The following is a 17,329-nucleotide window of genomic DNA, read 5'->3' on the forward strand; positions in this document are numbered from 1 at the left end:
AAGCACAGTAACACTGACCAGGTTTGTTTTTTAGTACTGGAGAAGGGGTGAATATCAGCCAAGACACTAGGAAGAACTCCTCTGAGGTTTTTCAAAATAGAGTATTGAAATCTTTTACATCCATGACAGAAGGCAGGAGGGGTTTGTTTTCACAGCTCATCCAAAAGATGTTGCGCTTTTTTGATCAGGATGGAGGAGTTCAGGGACCAGGTGAAGTTATCGGAAATGTGGACACCAAGGAATTTGAAGCTTGATACACGCTCCACTACAGCTCCATTGATGTAGATGGGGACATGAGTGTGGCTCCCAGCATGCCTGAAGTCCACAAAAATCTCCTTGGTCTTCTGGGTGTTAAGGGCCAGATTGTTATTGGCACACCACGTGGCCAGGTGCTGGACCTTGTCCTTGTTGGCTGTCTCGTCGTCCCCTCCAGCCTTAGATCATGTCTACACAAATGTGGCTGATGTTTACAAAGCCACTACCTTCCCCCACCTGGGTCAGTCCCACCATCTTTCATTGTTTCTGCTTCCCAAGTATAGCCCGGTCATTAAACGTGTGAAACCCACAATGGACTATTAAGATCTGGTCTATGGTCTATGTGATGACCAGCATTTGATTTACACAATTTACTAGAAATTGTGATGAGAAACCAGGGATGGTACATAGTCACCACTAAAAAAATATTTTAGTATCATGAACACAAGGAATTCTGCAGATACTGGAAATCCATAACACACACAAAATGCTGGAGGAACTCAGTTAGTCAGGCAGCATCTATGGATGGTAATAAACAGCTGATATTTCAGGCTGAGACCCTTCATCAGGATCATTTATTTGACACATTCTGATTGACTTATTTCAGTATCAAACTCTTTTGAGAACTTACTCAAAGAGCTGAATTTGTATTGGTTTTCTTATTAGAAAATTATGTTAATACTTTGTCTCGGTACAGATGAGATGCATTTCCACATCATAGATGTTGTTTGCATGTTACTGCAGTGTCAAAGCATGAGCAATCTGATGCTTGGATTTTTAAAGAAATTATGGCAATTATCACAATTTCAGCTCACTGTTAAGTGTCTTTGCAATGTAAACACTTTTGTTAATGTAGGAAACAAGTCAGAAAAATAGTTTTCTCTAGATTAAGCACAGTGACATTGACTAGGTTTATATTATTTTTATTTATTTATCTTTTAAAGAATGTTAGCTGAGGGTTGCATATTAGCCAAGGCACCAGGAAGAATTGCCCTGAAGACTTCCCCTCCCCCAAAATAGAGCAAAGCGATCTTTTACTTCCATGGTGGGGTGTGGTTTAATAGCTCATCCAAAAGATGGTACTGCAGAGTGAGCTGGGCTCCACCATTACCTTATTTTAGGCTCATGTCTCTGAATGAAGACTGAAGACCAAGATATTCTGACTCAAAAGTGGGAGGAAAACCACTAAGTTAAGACAGACACCAATGTTATAAAATGGTGAGATTACAGTGTCTTAACACAAATTAACTAGGCTCCTCATTCCAGGCATTGTTTCCACACTGGAGACATACCACTTGCTACCTAGACTTCTGAAATCAACCAATGCAGGTTTGCAGTCTTAACCATGGTAGTAGTCTATTGGAATAAGATCTGAGCTGTAGTTTTCATCTTTTTAGCTTAACTGGAATGGCATAGGGAGAATGTATTTCTTGCTGCAGAGAATGGATATTATGTACTTTAATTTGTAGTATTGGTTTGTCAATGTCATATGTAATAAGAGAGTGAAAAGTTTTTTTGGTTTATGTGCCATCCGGACAGATCCTTCCATACACAATTACACTGTAGCAGTGAAAAGAACCCTGATACCAACCTTAAGCTTGTCATTTTCCACTTCGAGACAAGTTCTTTTCTCAGTGGATATGACTCCTGGTGCCTTCTTCAGCTCCTCGTTCTCTCGTTGCACTCTCTCCACCACCTTCTTCATCAACCCGATAGTTTTCTCTAGCTCAGGCACCGTTTTGCCGCTGCGACCAGACTGCCAGACAAGATCTATACTTCATATCCATGCAATACAGACTAATTTGGCAAAACAGAGACTGACCTAAATCTAAATTTCCTTAAAGTCAAATACTATTAAAGCAATGTGATCAATAGCAGAGACAACAAAGACATTTTTACAATGAAGTTAAACAGTTTAATTGCCTGATCTGAATTGGCTGTTGAATTTTTAGTTTTGGCACACGCATAAATTTAACATCAAAGGAGACACAATAGACTGCAGATACTAGCAAGAAACAGCTGCTAGAGGAATTCAGCGAGTCATGTAGCATCTGTGGTGGGGTGGAGAACAGACAGATGGTGTTTCTTGACCTGAAATATCAACTGTTAATTTCCCTCCATGGACACTACCTGACCTGCTGAGTTCCTCCAGCAGCCTGTTTTTTTTTTGTGCGAACTTTCATGGTCCCAGAATACATTCTACACAATTAGGAAAGCTCACCCATGACTCTACTTTCAGAGGAGGCTGAAGAAAGCTGGACTATTCACATCTATACAAATTTTATTCTACAGATGCACAGTAGAGAGCATCCTAACAAGCTGTATCATTGCATAGTATGGAAACTGCACTGTGGCAGACAGGAAGGCTCTACAATGGGTAGTATAAACTGCCCGATATATCAGCAAAAGTCTATCTGCCTTCAAGGACATATATACAGAAAGATGCTGAAAAAGGGACAGTATCATCATGAAGGTTCACACCCACCCTGCTCATGGACTGTTTGTCTCACTCCCATCAGGGAGAAGACTATGTAGTATTCATGCCAGGATCACCAGGCTCAAATACAGTTACTTTCCGCAAGCAGCAAGGCTGATCAACACTTCTACCCATTAACCATCCTGCCATACCCAAAATCACCACTACTTTATCATTTCCTGTCAGTTACCTCCTGCACCTAGCAACACTTTATGACGTAGAATCAATCTATGTATAAGCTATCTTATGTATTTATATCTATTGTGTTTGTTATTATTATTGTTATCTTAGTCTATTTTTTGTGCGCCACATTGCATCCGGACTAACAATTACTTTAAAAATGCAAACATGAGGGAATCTGCAGTTGCTGGAAATTCAAGCAACACATACAAAATGCTGGTGGCCTGCTGTGTTTCACCAGCATTTTGTGTGTGTTGCTTGTAACAAGTACTTGGTTCTCATTTACAATTGTGCACTGGAAATGACATTAAGCAATGCTGAATCTTAACCATCAGAGTTGATTTTTAAAGTGATGATGTTTGGGATTTGTTCAAGCCCTACAGGCGATTAAACTGGGTAACCTTTTACTGTGTGTAAATCTATCCAAAAAATAATCTTATTACCAAAGTACACACACTAAATCTCTTTAAATGCCATATGGGAAATTGCCAAGGCCAAATCATGTTGCTAGGAATGCAAAGGTTTATTTTTGCATGGATTTTTCATTTCGTAGGTAGTTTGAAAGTGATCTAATAAAAACTAAATGGTACAATTCTAAGGTATCCACGCTTAGAATAGTGAGGGTTAATCATTATGATCATCCATCATAGGTGCTGTGGCATATGACACAGGTAACCATGATGTCATGACCATGATTGTTCTTGGCAAAATTTTCTACAGTAGTTTGCCATTGCTAAGGTTAATGGAGAATTACGGTGCTTAATACTAGGAAAGACTTTGGCAAATGAGAAAATACCATTCCCAATGGCAAGGGTTGCCATATAACACAGATTGAAGCTTATTAGTAAAAGGACCAGATCTGTAATGCAACAACGAGAAGGAGATTGAGCAGTTTTTAACAATAGGAGCAGGAGTAGGCCATTGGGACTCACAAGCTTGCCCCGCCATTTATCCTTATCATTGCTGCTTGATGCTAGCCTCAGTTCTTCAGTGCCAGTCCCTGTATTCCTCAATCTTTTAAATATTTACCTATTTATTTTAGAAAGTGAATATCTAAAATATAAATATTTGCAGAATTATAGAGAATTCAGATACTGGTTTCAATGGCTCCTGAACTGTATGAAATAATGAATTACTTTTAAGATATTAAACAAATCAAATTCTGATTTATGTTGGTGTACTCTCACTAATTTGCATGCACGATATTGTGAGACTCATTATCACACTTACCCCTCGAACACTTCCAAGCTTTCTTTCCAAATCTGCTTTCTCCTTCTTGAGGAGTTGATACATTTCCTGTAAATTAACTATTTGATCCTAAGGGAAGAAAAAACAAGATCAAGATTAGCTTGATCTGTCACATGTACATACAGTGAAATGAGTTGTTTGTGTCAAATCAAATTAAATCAAATCAGCGAGGATTATGCTGGGCAGCCCGCAAGTGTTGCTGTGCTTCCTGCTCCAACATAGCATGCCCACTATTCACTAACACTAACCCATACATCTTTGGAATGTGGGAGGAAATCAGAGTACCAGGAGGATACCCCATGATCATGAGGAGAACATACAAAGTGGGAATAAAATCGCAATCTTATAAGAATCACTGTAAAGAACTGTGCTAACTGCTACACTACACCGAAAGAAAGAACTGATCCCAAAAGACAAGGAAAGAAAGAACTCAAAGTTCAGCAGAGAAGTTAATCCTTTGACATTTTTAGTAATACAATGTTATGAAGTAAGCAAGACTTCATGGAAGAAGGCACAAAAACCTCCAAAAGTAGTGGGCTACAGGTCAAAAGTAATTGAAGAGTTGAAAGGAATCAATATGACTGAATCAATATGACTGTAAAACTAATGCTCCAGACCTTTAATTTCTATTATTCTTCTGAATGTTGTCTCTCTGATGTTATGTTGAAAATTTAAAGTTAGTTTATTATCAAAGTATGCATATGTCACCATATACCACCTGAGATTCATTTTCTGGCAGGCTTTTAGAGGAAAATAAAGAAACACAATAGAATTTATGAAAAAACTATATATAACAAAGACAGACAAAAATTCAAGGTGTAAAAGAAGACAAATCGTGCAAATAATAAAATAAATAATACTGAGAAAATGAGTTGTAGGGTCTTTGAAAGTGAGTCTATAGGTTGTGGAATCAGTTGAGCATTGTGGAAATTAGAACCAGAGAACCATAGAACACTACAGCACAGAAAACAGGACATTCGGCCCTTCTAGTCTGTGCCGAAACATTATTCCACTAGTCACATTGTCCTGTATCCAGTCCATAACCCTCCGGACCTCTCTCATCCATGTACCTATCCAATTTATTCTTAAAACTTAAGAGTGAACCTGCATTTACCATATCAGATGGCAGCTCGTTCCACACTCCCACCACTCTCTGAGTGAAGAAGTTCCCCCTAAACCTTTCCACTTTCACCCTAAAGCCATGTCCTCTTGTATTTATCTCACCTAATCTTAATGGAAAGAGCCTATTCACATTTACTCTGTCTATACCCCTCATAATTTTGTAAACCGCTATCAAATCTCCCCTCATTCTTCTACGCTCCAAGGAATAAAGTCCTAACCTGTTCAATCTTCAATCTTCCCTGTACATTGTGGGACCTATGGCTCAATGTAGCTCCTGCTTGATGGTAGCAGCAACCAATGTTCAGGCAATGCTTCTGCAGGTACAGTTGCAAGAAAAACTTTGCGAACCCTTTCCAATTACCTGGTTTTCTGCATTAATTACTCATAAAATCTGGTCTGATCTTCATCTAAGTTACAATAATAGACAAACACAATCTGCATAAACTAATAACACACAGTTGTATTTCTTCTCGTCAAAACTGAATACGCCATTTAAACAATTACAGTCTAGGTTCAAAAACTTATGTGAATCTCTGGGATAATGCCTTCTATAAAAGCTATTTGGAGTCAGATGTTCCAATCAATGAGATGAAATTGGTGGTCTGGGTTGTAGACCAGTCCTGCCTTATATAAAAAAAAGACACACAAAGTCAGGTTACTGACAGAGCCTGCTCTTCTCAAGAGAAACCTGTTTATGTGCACCACACCTCGATCAAAAGAACTTTCAGTCGAACTTTTTGGCAGAAATGCATGTATCCGTCCACACGTGTGTGTAATTTATAGTATATTTTATGTATTGCACCGTACTGCCACAAAACAAATTTCACAACATTTGTCAAAGATAATGAACCTGATTCTGATCTTTTGTATCTCACCCTCAAGCTACCATCATTTTATTGCTTTTGCTTATTTTGTCTCTCTCCAATTATCCCCATTAGCCCACTGACTGTCTGACCTGCACAAATGATCTCCATGGCAACTTTGACCTTGAGCTGTCACAGATATTCCCCTTATCCTATTCATCCCTATTTCACCTTTGCAACAACTTTCCCGGTTCTGATAGTCTCCAACCTGAAATGTTAATCCTGTTTCACTTCTTATAGATGCTGCCTGACCTGCCGTGTGTTTCCAGCATTTCTGTTTTTAGGCCTGTATTCTCTTAGGTTCAGAAGTATGAGAGGTGATTTCACTGAAATGTACAACATTGTAAAAGCATTTGAAAGGGCAGTTTAGATAGAGCCCTACCCCCCGCACCAACACCCACTCCTCCGTCCTTCTTCAGCTGGGGTTTGTTGACCAGTCTCACAGTGTCAAAATAAGGACTAGCCATTGAAGACAGTGATGAGGAGAAATTTGTTCATGCAGAGGATAGTTAGTCTTTGAAATTTACTGTCTAAGTGGGTTGTGGAGATTCACTCTGTATATTCAAGACAAATATCCACTGTTATTAAAATAGTAATATAGTCAGGGGATATGGATTTGGTGCATGATAATGTCGCTAAGGTAACGATTAGTGATAATTATTGTATATTTAAACAATGTATCTACAATATGACTCACAGTAAATACACAACAATAATTTTATTCAATAATAGAGTCAGTATGGGGAGCCAACTGGCCTTCTCCTGCTCCTATTTTTATGGTGTTCAATTTAAATGGACATGTGCAGATAGTATATAAGAGACTGCAGTTGCTGAAATCTGGAGCAACAAACTACATCCACCCATTACACTCACAGTTCACCTACAGGCTGCTCTCCCACAACACCTCTATCATTTGCCATTCTTATTATCAACCCTTACTTAATAGATTCCAGTACTGAAAACCATTTTCGTTCCTGCTTTTGTCCCTCCAGCAGGTATGTCTGACCTTTACTCTGCTCTCCTCCCACCTCACTCCATCTGTCTATCTTTTTCTCTCTGTCTGCCTCCATCCATCATCTATCGGCCAGTCTCCCAACTTCATAACCCCCTTCCCTACCCATCATAGCACTATATGCCTATCATCTTTCACCCTTCTCATCCACCATCTCAGCACATTATGGAAACCAGTCTCCCCTCTGTACACACTGTCTTGGTAATGCAGCCAACCTAATGAAAGACTCCACCCACTCCAGACATTCTCTCCTCCCCCTGCCATTTGGCAGAAGAAAGAAAAGCCTGAAAGCATATACCACCAGACTCAAGAACAGCTTACACCTGTTATAAGATGACTGAATGGTCTCATCGTGCAATACGGTGTACTCCTGACCTCACAATCTGCTTCATTATGAAGGTGCTCTGCACCTTCTCTGTAAATGTTAAACTTTATTCTGCATTCTGTTATTATTTTCCCTTGTACTGCCTCAACACACTTATAATAAAATGTTTGTTTATTTATTTACAGAGGCAGCACTGTAACATACTCTTCCAGCCCAACAAGCCCAAGCTGCCCAATTAACACTCATGTGACCAATTAACCTGCTAGCCTGTACATCTTTGGAAAGTGAGAGGAAACTGGAGCATTTTGAGGACACCCACATGGTCACAGAGAGAGTGAACAAACTTCTTACAGACAGTGGCGGGAATTGAACCCACGTCACTGGTGCTGTTATAGCATACGTTTTCCGCTGTGCTATCATGTAGCCCCTCTATGACGTTTATGAACAGTATGCAAGAGAAGTTTTTCCACTCTACCTCAGTACAGGTGACAATAATTTGCCAATTTTATCATTCAGCTCAGACTCCTGTCTCATCACTCTGCCTCTGCTCTTTGTACTGGCCATCTCCCCTCTCTACTCCACTCGTAGTTCTGATGCATGGTTTCAACCTGAATTGTTGACAATTCTCCTCCCTTCACAAAGACACTGCTTGACCTGCTGAGTTCCTCCAGCAGATTGACTGTTACTTCATACACTGGAAGTCATTCTAAAAGATCCATAACATGCCCCTGAATAACCTACAATGAACATTATGTAGTACGCACATGCAAAGCCTACCTTTAATCGTGGTAAATCCTTATTGGCCTGCTCTAGCTGAAAGCGCAGCTCCATGTTATCTGCAGACAGATTAAGGTTCTCTTTCTGAAGTTGCTGTTCCTTTTGAGATAAGGCATCTGATCCATATCCAGAGGTCTGGGTAAAACAATGAAAAAAAATGGTCAGAAACACTGATTCCTCCGCATAGCCTACTGCACAGAAAAACTGTCATAAAGCCATGATACCAATCTAAAATATGGAAGTATACACACTCAGTGGCCACTTTATTAGGTACAGGAGTGGAACTCAGTGTGCTCTTCTGCTATCGTAGCCCATCCACTTCAAGGTCAATGTGTTCTGCATTCAGAGTTGCTCTTCTGCGCACCACTATGTAACACATGGTTATTCTTCTCACCTTGAACTCGTCATGTCATTCTCCTCTGTTCTCTCTCACCAACAAAGCACTTTTGCTCACAGAGCTGCCACTTACTGGATTTTTTTTGTTTTTCACACCATTTTGTTTTGTAAACCATAGAGACTGTTGCGTGTGAAAATCTCAGATCAGCAGTTTCTAAGATACTCAAGCCACCTGTCTGGCACCAACAATCATTCCATGGTCAAAGTCACTTAGATTACATTTCTTTCCAATTCTGATGCCTAGTTTGAACAACAACTGAACCTCTTGACCATGTCTTCGTGCTTTTATGAATTGAGTTGCTGCCACATGACTGATTAGATATTTGCATTAACGAGTGGGTGTACAGGCATACCTGAGAAAGTGGCTACTGAGTGTATTTGCAAGCAAAACTAAAATCAAGAGTTTGAGATATTTTTGTGCAACAGACTATTTTTGAAAAGCTTTGCTAATTGAGCAGTTAAAAACAATTTACAGCCTACTGCCTAATTTGGGGTAGGGTAAAGGAGGGACTTCTGCTAGATTTTATGGGTTGGTAACCTGAAGCTGATTTTCAGAGGTTGTGTGCTTCTGAGAATCCAATCGTCCCTGTTCTTCTGCTGTTGTCTCATCCTTGTCATCCCTGATTTCAGGCCCCAACTCATTCGCACTAGATGTGCTCTCCATGACATCTGTTGGGTCTTGGGGAGGTTCATTTATTTCTGGCTGTTCCACATCTTCACCAGGGCTGGTGTTAGTTTGGTGTTGTTTTTGCATCACTTCTGTCTCTTCCTCAAATGACGAGGGTTTTTCTCCATTCACTTTGTACCCAGCAGTGAAAGGCTGCTCTTTCTGAACACTGATACACACATCCTCCTCAGTCAACATTGAAATCACATTACTATCACCATTTTCAGTGTTTTGCCCAGTTTTTACATCAGTCTCATTCGAAGTGTTCTCTGACTGATCATAAACTCGATTACTCTTGCACCAATGGAATCTTGTCTTACTTTTCAGTACTTTTGTCTTTTTTTCAGTACTGATTTGTTGTGTAGTGGTAGTGACCGCAGGTCCTTCAGATTCACTGCGTACAGAGGGATCCATGGACTATACACATGGTCAAAGAGAGGTCATGTAGCAAATGAGAAAAAGGGATAGAGAAAGAGGTGGATGAAAAATGATATGGAGCTTGATGTACTACAGATATATCTGTAAACCACATTCAAATGGACTGTCTTTAACTATTTTTATCAAAGCACTGTTATAATTCTTAAGCTATTAAACAACGCAAATGCTTAATTAGAACACAGAACAGCAATACAGGTCCTTCACAAGATGTTGTGCTGAACTCTGAACATAATCTAAGATCAATTTAACACTTCCCTCCTACATCGCTGTCCATATGCCTATCTAACTAATAGAGTAATGTAGCATAGTCACAAGTGCTTCAGTCCAAATGATGCATGCTGCCACAACATCAACCCTGTTGCCTGTGTTCATTTCCAAGCCTTGTTAACCCTCCAAGCCTCTCTTCCATGTAACTATCCAAATGTCTCTTAAATGTTGCAATTGTACCCACCTCAAACACTTCCTCTGAGAGTTCATTCTAGGTACTCCCTACTCTCCTTGTAAAGATGTCACCTCTCAGATCTCTTCCCTCTTTCTTGCATCTGTGGGCTTTCTTAATTTTGGACTACCTAAGCCTGGGGAAAAGACTCTGACTGTGCACGGTATCTATGCCCCTCATGATTTTATAAACATCTGAGGGGCTACAGCTTAGCCTCCTGTGTTCCGAGGAATAAAGATCCGGTGCAGCCAACCTCTCCCTATAATTCACACCCTCTTGTCCAGGCAACATCCAAATCTCTTCTGCACCTTCTGCAGCTTGACAATGTCTTTCGAGTAACAGCGTAACCAAAACTGACTAACCCATGAACACTACCTCACTATTTTGCTGTTTTTTGCACTATGTATTTAATTTAATTTATATATATTTTATTGTATTTTATAGTTGTTTTTATGTATTGTACTGCTGCCACAAAATAACTTTCACAATTTGATAACAAACCTGATTCTGATTATTACATAATACTCTTAGTGTAGCCTCACCAATGACATATGTAACTGCAACATCATGCCCTTTCTCCTAAACTCAAAGCCCTAAAAAGATAGTTAGGCACATTTTTAATTATTTTGTTGTTTAGCTGCTACACTATTACAGAAGGTTAAAATTAATTAAGCTACTCACAGTTCAAACAAACCAAAACAACATCTTTCAAAGGGAAAGTATTGGGGTATTGGGGCTAGGTATCATTTTCAAAAGGCTACATTAGTGTTGTGGGTCAGTTGATTATATCCTACCAATCTGTTGGTTACTGTGCCCTTAATGTATTAAAACAAATACATACTGATGGCCTGGATGGAATACTCATTTTCAGCTGTCTTTCCAAAGCTTGGACCTTTTCATGCAAGTAACGATTTTTCAGTGTCAAATCTTCCACCACTGAATCCCTTGGTAAAGCTTGTTGTTGCCTTAGATTAGAAAAAAATTAAACTCAATTGTGTTACTAATCACAATAAAAAATAGAATAAAAGTATTCCATGTGATCCAAAAATACTTTCAGTGCTTTCTGCAACATAATGGACAGTTAGCGAAGGAGAACTGATAAATAGAGTGCTTGTTTGGAAGTAACACATTTCAAGAAAGGGATTCAAAGGAATAAATTATGAGGAAAGGCTGCCTTGTGTGGATTTTTATGTTTTCATTAGACTTATATCCTTGATTACAGAATACAGAGTGCTATAATTGTGATGCTCAAGGTGACTAACAGATTTGATGAATAGACTGACAGAGAAACACTATTCCTTCAGGTGGGGGAGCATCAGCATAACCTTAAGATGAGATCCCTTCAGGAACTAAGTCAAGATGCATTACTTCATCAACCTGGAAGCCTTCTCCCCACAAAGGACTGTTGAGCCTTGGGATTAATTTCAAATTTAAAAACTAAGATTAATAGATTTTTGTCAGCCAGACTATGGAACCTAAGTAGGCAGATGGAGTTAAGAGGCAGACAAACAACTGAATATCTTACTGTTGTTCTTGTTTTAATAAGTTAAATACTACACTTTACTTCAGCTTCGATTAAGAACTTAAGTAGGCCATCTGGCCCATTGAGCCTGCTCCACCATTCAATAAGATCATGGCTGATCTGCCATGGACTCATCTCCGCCTACCTGCCTTTTCCCCATAACCCTTAAATCCCCTGCTATGCAAAACTCTATCCTACCTTGTCTTAAATATATAAAGAGGTAGCCTCCACTGCTTCACTGGGCAGAGAATTCTACAGATTCACCACTCTCTGGATGGAGCAGATCCTCCTCATCTCCATCCTAAATCCAGTCTCACTTACCAGTGGAAACAAATTCTCTGCCTCTATTTTATCTATCCCTTGAATAATTTTATATGTTTCTATAAGATCTCCTCTCATTCTTCTGAATTCCAGCGAATACAATCCCAAGTGACTCAATCTCTCCTTATAGTCTAACCCCCTCATCTGTGGAATCAACCTGGTGAACCTCCTCTGCACCACCTCCAAAACCAATATATCCTTCCTCAAGTAAGGAGACCAGAACTGCACACAGTACTCCAGGTGCAACCTCACCAATACCCTGAACAGTTGCAGCACAATCTTCCTGCTCTTAAATTCAATCCCTCTAGCAATGGAGGCCAACATTCCATTTGCCTTCTTGATGGCCTGCTGCACCTGCAAACTAACCTTTTGTGATTCATGCACAAGCACTCCCAAGTCCCTCTGCACAGCAGCATGCTGCAACTTTTTTTACTATTTAAACAATAATCTGCTCTTTCAACTAACTAGAACAACAGGAAAGATTTCTTCCACTGAGAGAGAAATCACAGATAAAAATCCAGAAATATTGAATTCAAACTCCTGCCTATTAATAAGACCATAAAGATATAGGAGCAGAATTAGGCCATAGACCCCATCGAGTCTATTCCACTATTTCATCATGGCTGATCCAATTTTCCTCTCAGCTCCAATTTCCTACCTTCTCCCATATTCCTTCATGCCTTGACCAATCAAGAATCTATCAACCTCTGCCTTAAATATTCATAAAGACTTGGCCTCTACAACTGCCTGTGGTGAAGAATTCCTGATTCACCACTCTCTGACTAAAGAAATTCCTCCTTATCTCCGTTCTAAAAGGACAGCCCTCTATTCTGAGATTGTGTCTTCTGGTTTTAGACTCTCCTGCTACAGGAAACATCCTCTCCACATCTTTCAAGGTCTTTCACCATTTGATAGGTTTCAATGATGTCACCCCTTATTCCTCTGAATTCCACTGAATACAGGCCCAGAGCCGTCAAACGCTCTTCATAAAACAAGCCATTCAATCCTAGAATCATTTTGGCAAACCTCCTTTGAACCCTCTCCAGTTCCAGCACATCCTTTCTAAGATAACTGGCCCAGAACTGCTCACAACACTCCAAATGAGGCCTCACCAGTGTTTTAATAAAGCCTCAACATTACATCCTTGTTTTTGTATTCTAGTCAGCTCAAAATGAATGCTAACATTGTATTTTTCTTCCTCACCACAGACTCAACCTGCAAATTAACCCTTAGGGAATGCTGCACAACGATTCCCAAGTCCTTTTGCATCTCAGTTTTTTGTATTTTCTCTCTATTTAGAAAATACTCTTACCCTTTCACTTCCACAAAAGGGCATGACCATACATTTCCAGACACTGTATTCCATCTGTCAGTTCTTTGCCCATTCGCCTAATCTGTCTGCCTTTCTGTAGCCTCTCTACTTCCTCGAAGTGACCTGCCCCTCCAATCTTCATATCGTCAGCAAACTTTGCAACAAGGTCATCAGTTCCATTATCCAAATCATTGACATATAACGGAGAAGGAATTGATCCCAACACAGAACACCACTAGTCACCGGCAGCCAGACAGAACAGGCTCCCTTTATTTCCCTTTGCCCTCGGCCAATCAGCCACTGCTTTCTCCAATGCTAGAAGCATTCCTGTAATACCATGGGCTCGTATCTTGTCAAGCAGCCTTATGTGTGGCACCTTGTCAAAGGCCTTCTGAAAATCTAAAATTCTTATTTGTCTATCCTGCTTGTTATTTTTTCAAAGAATTCCAACAGATTTGTCAGGCAAGATTTTACCTTGAGGAAACTATGCTGACTACGACCTATTTTATCATGTGCCTCCAAGTACACTGAGACCTCAGCCTTAGTAATCAATTCCAACATCTTCCCAACTACAGAGGTCAGACTAACTGGCCTTAGTTTTCTTTCTTCAGCCTCTCTCCCTACTTGAAGAGTGGAGTGACATTCGCAATTTTTTTGTCTTCCGGAACCATTCCAGAATCTAGTGATTCTTGAAAGATCATTACTAATGTCTCCATGATCTCTTCAGCCACCTCTTTCAGAACCCTGGGGTGTACACCATCTGGTCCAGGTGACTTATCTACCTTCTGATTTTTTAGTTTCCCAAGAACCTTCTCTCTAGTTATGGTAGCTTCACACACTTCATTATCCAACACCTAGAACTTAGATCATATTGCTAGTGTCTTTCACAGTGAAGATTGATGCAAAATACTTATTCAGTTCATACGTCATTTTGTTGCCCCCATTACCACCTCTCCAGCACTATTTTTCAGGGGTCCAATATCCACTCTTAACGTCTTTTACACTTTATGTATCTGAAGAAACTTTTGGTATCCTCTTTAATCTTATTTGCTAACTTAATTTTGTATTCCATCTTTACCTTCTTAATGATGTTCTTTGTTGCCTTCTGTTGGTTTGTAAAAGCTTCCCAATCCTCTAACTTCCCACTAATTTTTGCTCTATTATCTGCCCTCTCTTTGGCTTTTACGTTGACTTTGATTTCTCTTGTTTGCTATGATTATGTCATCTTGCCTTTAGAATACTTCTTCCTCTTTGGGATGTATATATTCTGGGCTTTCCGAATTGCTTCCAGAAATTCCAACCATTACTGCTCTGGCATCGTTGCTGCCAGTGTTGTTTTCCAATCAATTCTGGCCAACTCCTCTCTAATGCTTCTATAATTCCCTTTGCTCCATTGTAATACTGATACATCCGACTTTAGCTTCTCTCCATATTTCAGGGTGAATTCAATCATATTATGATAATGCCACCCAAGGGTTCTTTTACCTTATGGTCTCTAATCAATTCTGGTTCACTGCATAACACCCAATCCAGAATAGCTGATCCCCTAGTGGGCTCAACCATGAGCTGCTCTAAAAAGCCATCTCATAGGCACTCAAGAAATTAGCTCTCCTGGAATCTAGCACAAACCTGATTTTCTGAATCTATCTGCAAATTTAGTCCCCCATGACTATTGTAACATTGCTCTTTTGGCATGCATTTTCTAACTCCCGATGTAATTTGTAGACCATATCCTTACTACTGTTTGAGGGTCAGTATACAACTCTGATCAGGGTATCTTTATACTTGCAGTTCCTAGGTTCTATCCACAATGATACGAAGCCTTCCAACCCCATGTCATCTCTTTCGAATGATTTGATTTCATTTTTTACTGAACAGCAACGTCACCCCCTCTGCCTTCCTGCCTGTCCTTTCAATACAATGTATACTCTTGGACATTAAGCTCCCAGCTATAATCTTCTTTTCACCATGAATCAGTGATGCCTGCAACATCATATCTGCTAATCTGCAAACGTGCTGCAAGTTCAACTACCTTATTCCATATACTGCGTACTTTCAAATACAACACCTTCAGTCCTATAGTCACCCTTTTTGAGTTTGTCCGCCTTTTACGTTGCAACTCATCGTGTTGACTGCAATTTTGCCCTATCAACAGCCTCTCCTCACTACACATTGCCTCTGTTTGTAAATCAGCTATCTCAACTTCAGCAAAATTATCCGCCTTTCCTATGATACTTGCATTGAAATATACACAGGTCAGTTGCACCTTTTGATTCCTAACTTTGTCTGAGGTCTTACTAACATCTGCCTCCACAACTTCTCCACTAACCGTTCTGGCACTCTAGCTCCCATCTGCCTGCAACTCTAGTTTAAACCCCACCATGCAGCATTAACAAACCTTCCCACTAGTATATTAGTGCCCCTCCAGTTCAGGTGCAAGCTGTCCCTTCAGTACTGGTCCCACCTTCCCTGGAACAGAGCCCAATGATCCAAAAATCTTATACCCTCCCTTAGCCACATATTAAACTCTATAACCTTCCTAGTTCTGGCCTCAGCAGCACGGAGAATGGGTGACAATCCTGAGATCACAACCTGGAGGTCTTGCCCTTTAATGCAGAAGACCAGAAGACGTAAGAGCAGAATTAGGGCATTCAACTCATCAAGTATGCTCTGCCATTCGATCATGGCTGATTTATTATTCCTCTCAACTCCATTCTCCTGTCTTCTCCCCGCAATCTTTGACACCCTTACTAATCAAGAACCTAACAATCTTCGCTTTAAATACAGTCAATGACAGCTTCCACAAATTCACCACCATCTGACTAAAGAAATTCCTCCGCATCTCTGTTCTAAAGGGACACTGTTGTATTCTGAGGCAGTGTGCTCTGGTCCTTGACTCCCTCACTATAGGAAAAATCCTCTCCACATCCACTCTATCTAGGCCCTTTAATATTTGATGGAATTCAATGAGAATCCCCCCCTACCCTTATTCTCCTAAACTCCGGTGAGTACAAACCCAGAGTCATAAAATGCTTCTCATACTATAACCCATTCATTCCCAGGTTAACTCTCAAGAACCTCCTCTGGACCATCTTCAATGCCAGCACATCCTTTCTTAGATAAAACTGTTCACAATATTCCAAGTGTAGTCTGACCAACACCGTATAAAGCCTCAGAATTACATTGTTGCTTTTATATTCTAGTTCTTTCAACATGAGGCTAACATATTTTTGCTTTACTTACTACCAAATTAGCCTGCAAGTTCACCTTTAGGGAATTTTGAGTTGAGAGTTAAGAGGCAAAAGTTTAGGGGTAACACGAGGGGGAACTTCTTTACTCAGAGAGTGGTAGCTGTGTGGAACGAGCTTCCAGTAGAAGTGGTAGAGGCAGGTTTGATATTGTCATTTAAGAAACAAATTGGATAGGTATATGGACAGGAGAGGAGTGGAGGATTCTGGGCTGAGTGCAGGTAGATGGGACTAGGTGAGAGTAAGCATCCGGCACGGCTGAGATGGCCTGTTTCCGTGCTGTAATTGTTATATGGTTATATGTTATATGCACGAGGAGTATTAAGTCCTTTAGCAACTCAGGTTTCTGAATTCGGTCCCAGTTTAGAAAATAGGCTACACCTTTATTCTTTTTCTGCTGTTTTACTCTATGACTCCAAATAACATGGATGGATTTGGACACTTCTGAGGCATTGTGAACACTAGGATCTGGAACGTGTAGGTTGTAGTGCCATCCACAAGATGTCACTAGTATGTTCCTTGGATAAAAAACTACCTTTACTTCATCTTCTAAAGAGGGCCAACAGTAAAGCTTTGTCCTTTTTAGTAGGATGAAGAGCCATGGCAATTTTAGTTTCTGTCCTGAATGCCCTAGTGGGCTCCATTTCTAACATCTGTTGAAGTAGGAAGCATGACTTTATTCATTGTACCAGCTTCCTGATTAAGTAAGGGAAAAGACATAGGTATTC

General features: G+C 40.1%; 1 protein-coding gene across 2 annotated transcripts in view; it reads right to left on the bottom strand.

The window, feature by feature from the left end:
- The window catches only part of cep290 (centrosomal protein 290), a 171,445-nt gene that overhangs the window by 24,113 nt on the left and 130,003 nt on the right, over positions 1 to 17,329 (bottom strand). For both annotated transcript variants that reach the window (XM_072268142.1, XM_072268143.1), the window contains 4 exons: positions 11,040 to 11,163; positions 8,259 to 8,393; positions 4,142 to 4,228; positions 1,847 to 2,011 (listed from right to left, as the gene is read on the bottom strand). In XM_072268142.1, coding sequence (XP_072124243.1) covers positions 1,847 to 2,011; positions 4,142 to 4,228; positions 8,259 to 8,393; positions 11,040 to 11,163 — 511 coding nt within the window. The remainder of the gene's footprint in view (positions 1 to 1,846; positions 2,012 to 4,141; positions 4,229 to 8,258; positions 8,394 to 11,039; positions 11,164 to 17,329) is intronic.

The sequence above is a fragment of the Mobula birostris genome, chromosome 9, assembly GCF_030028105.1.
Source record: "Mobula birostris isolate sMobBir1 chromosome 9, sMobBir1.hap1, whole genome shotgun sequence".
NCBI lineage: Eukaryota > Metazoa > Chordata > Chondrichthyes > Myliobatiformes > Myliobatidae > Mobula > Mobula birostris.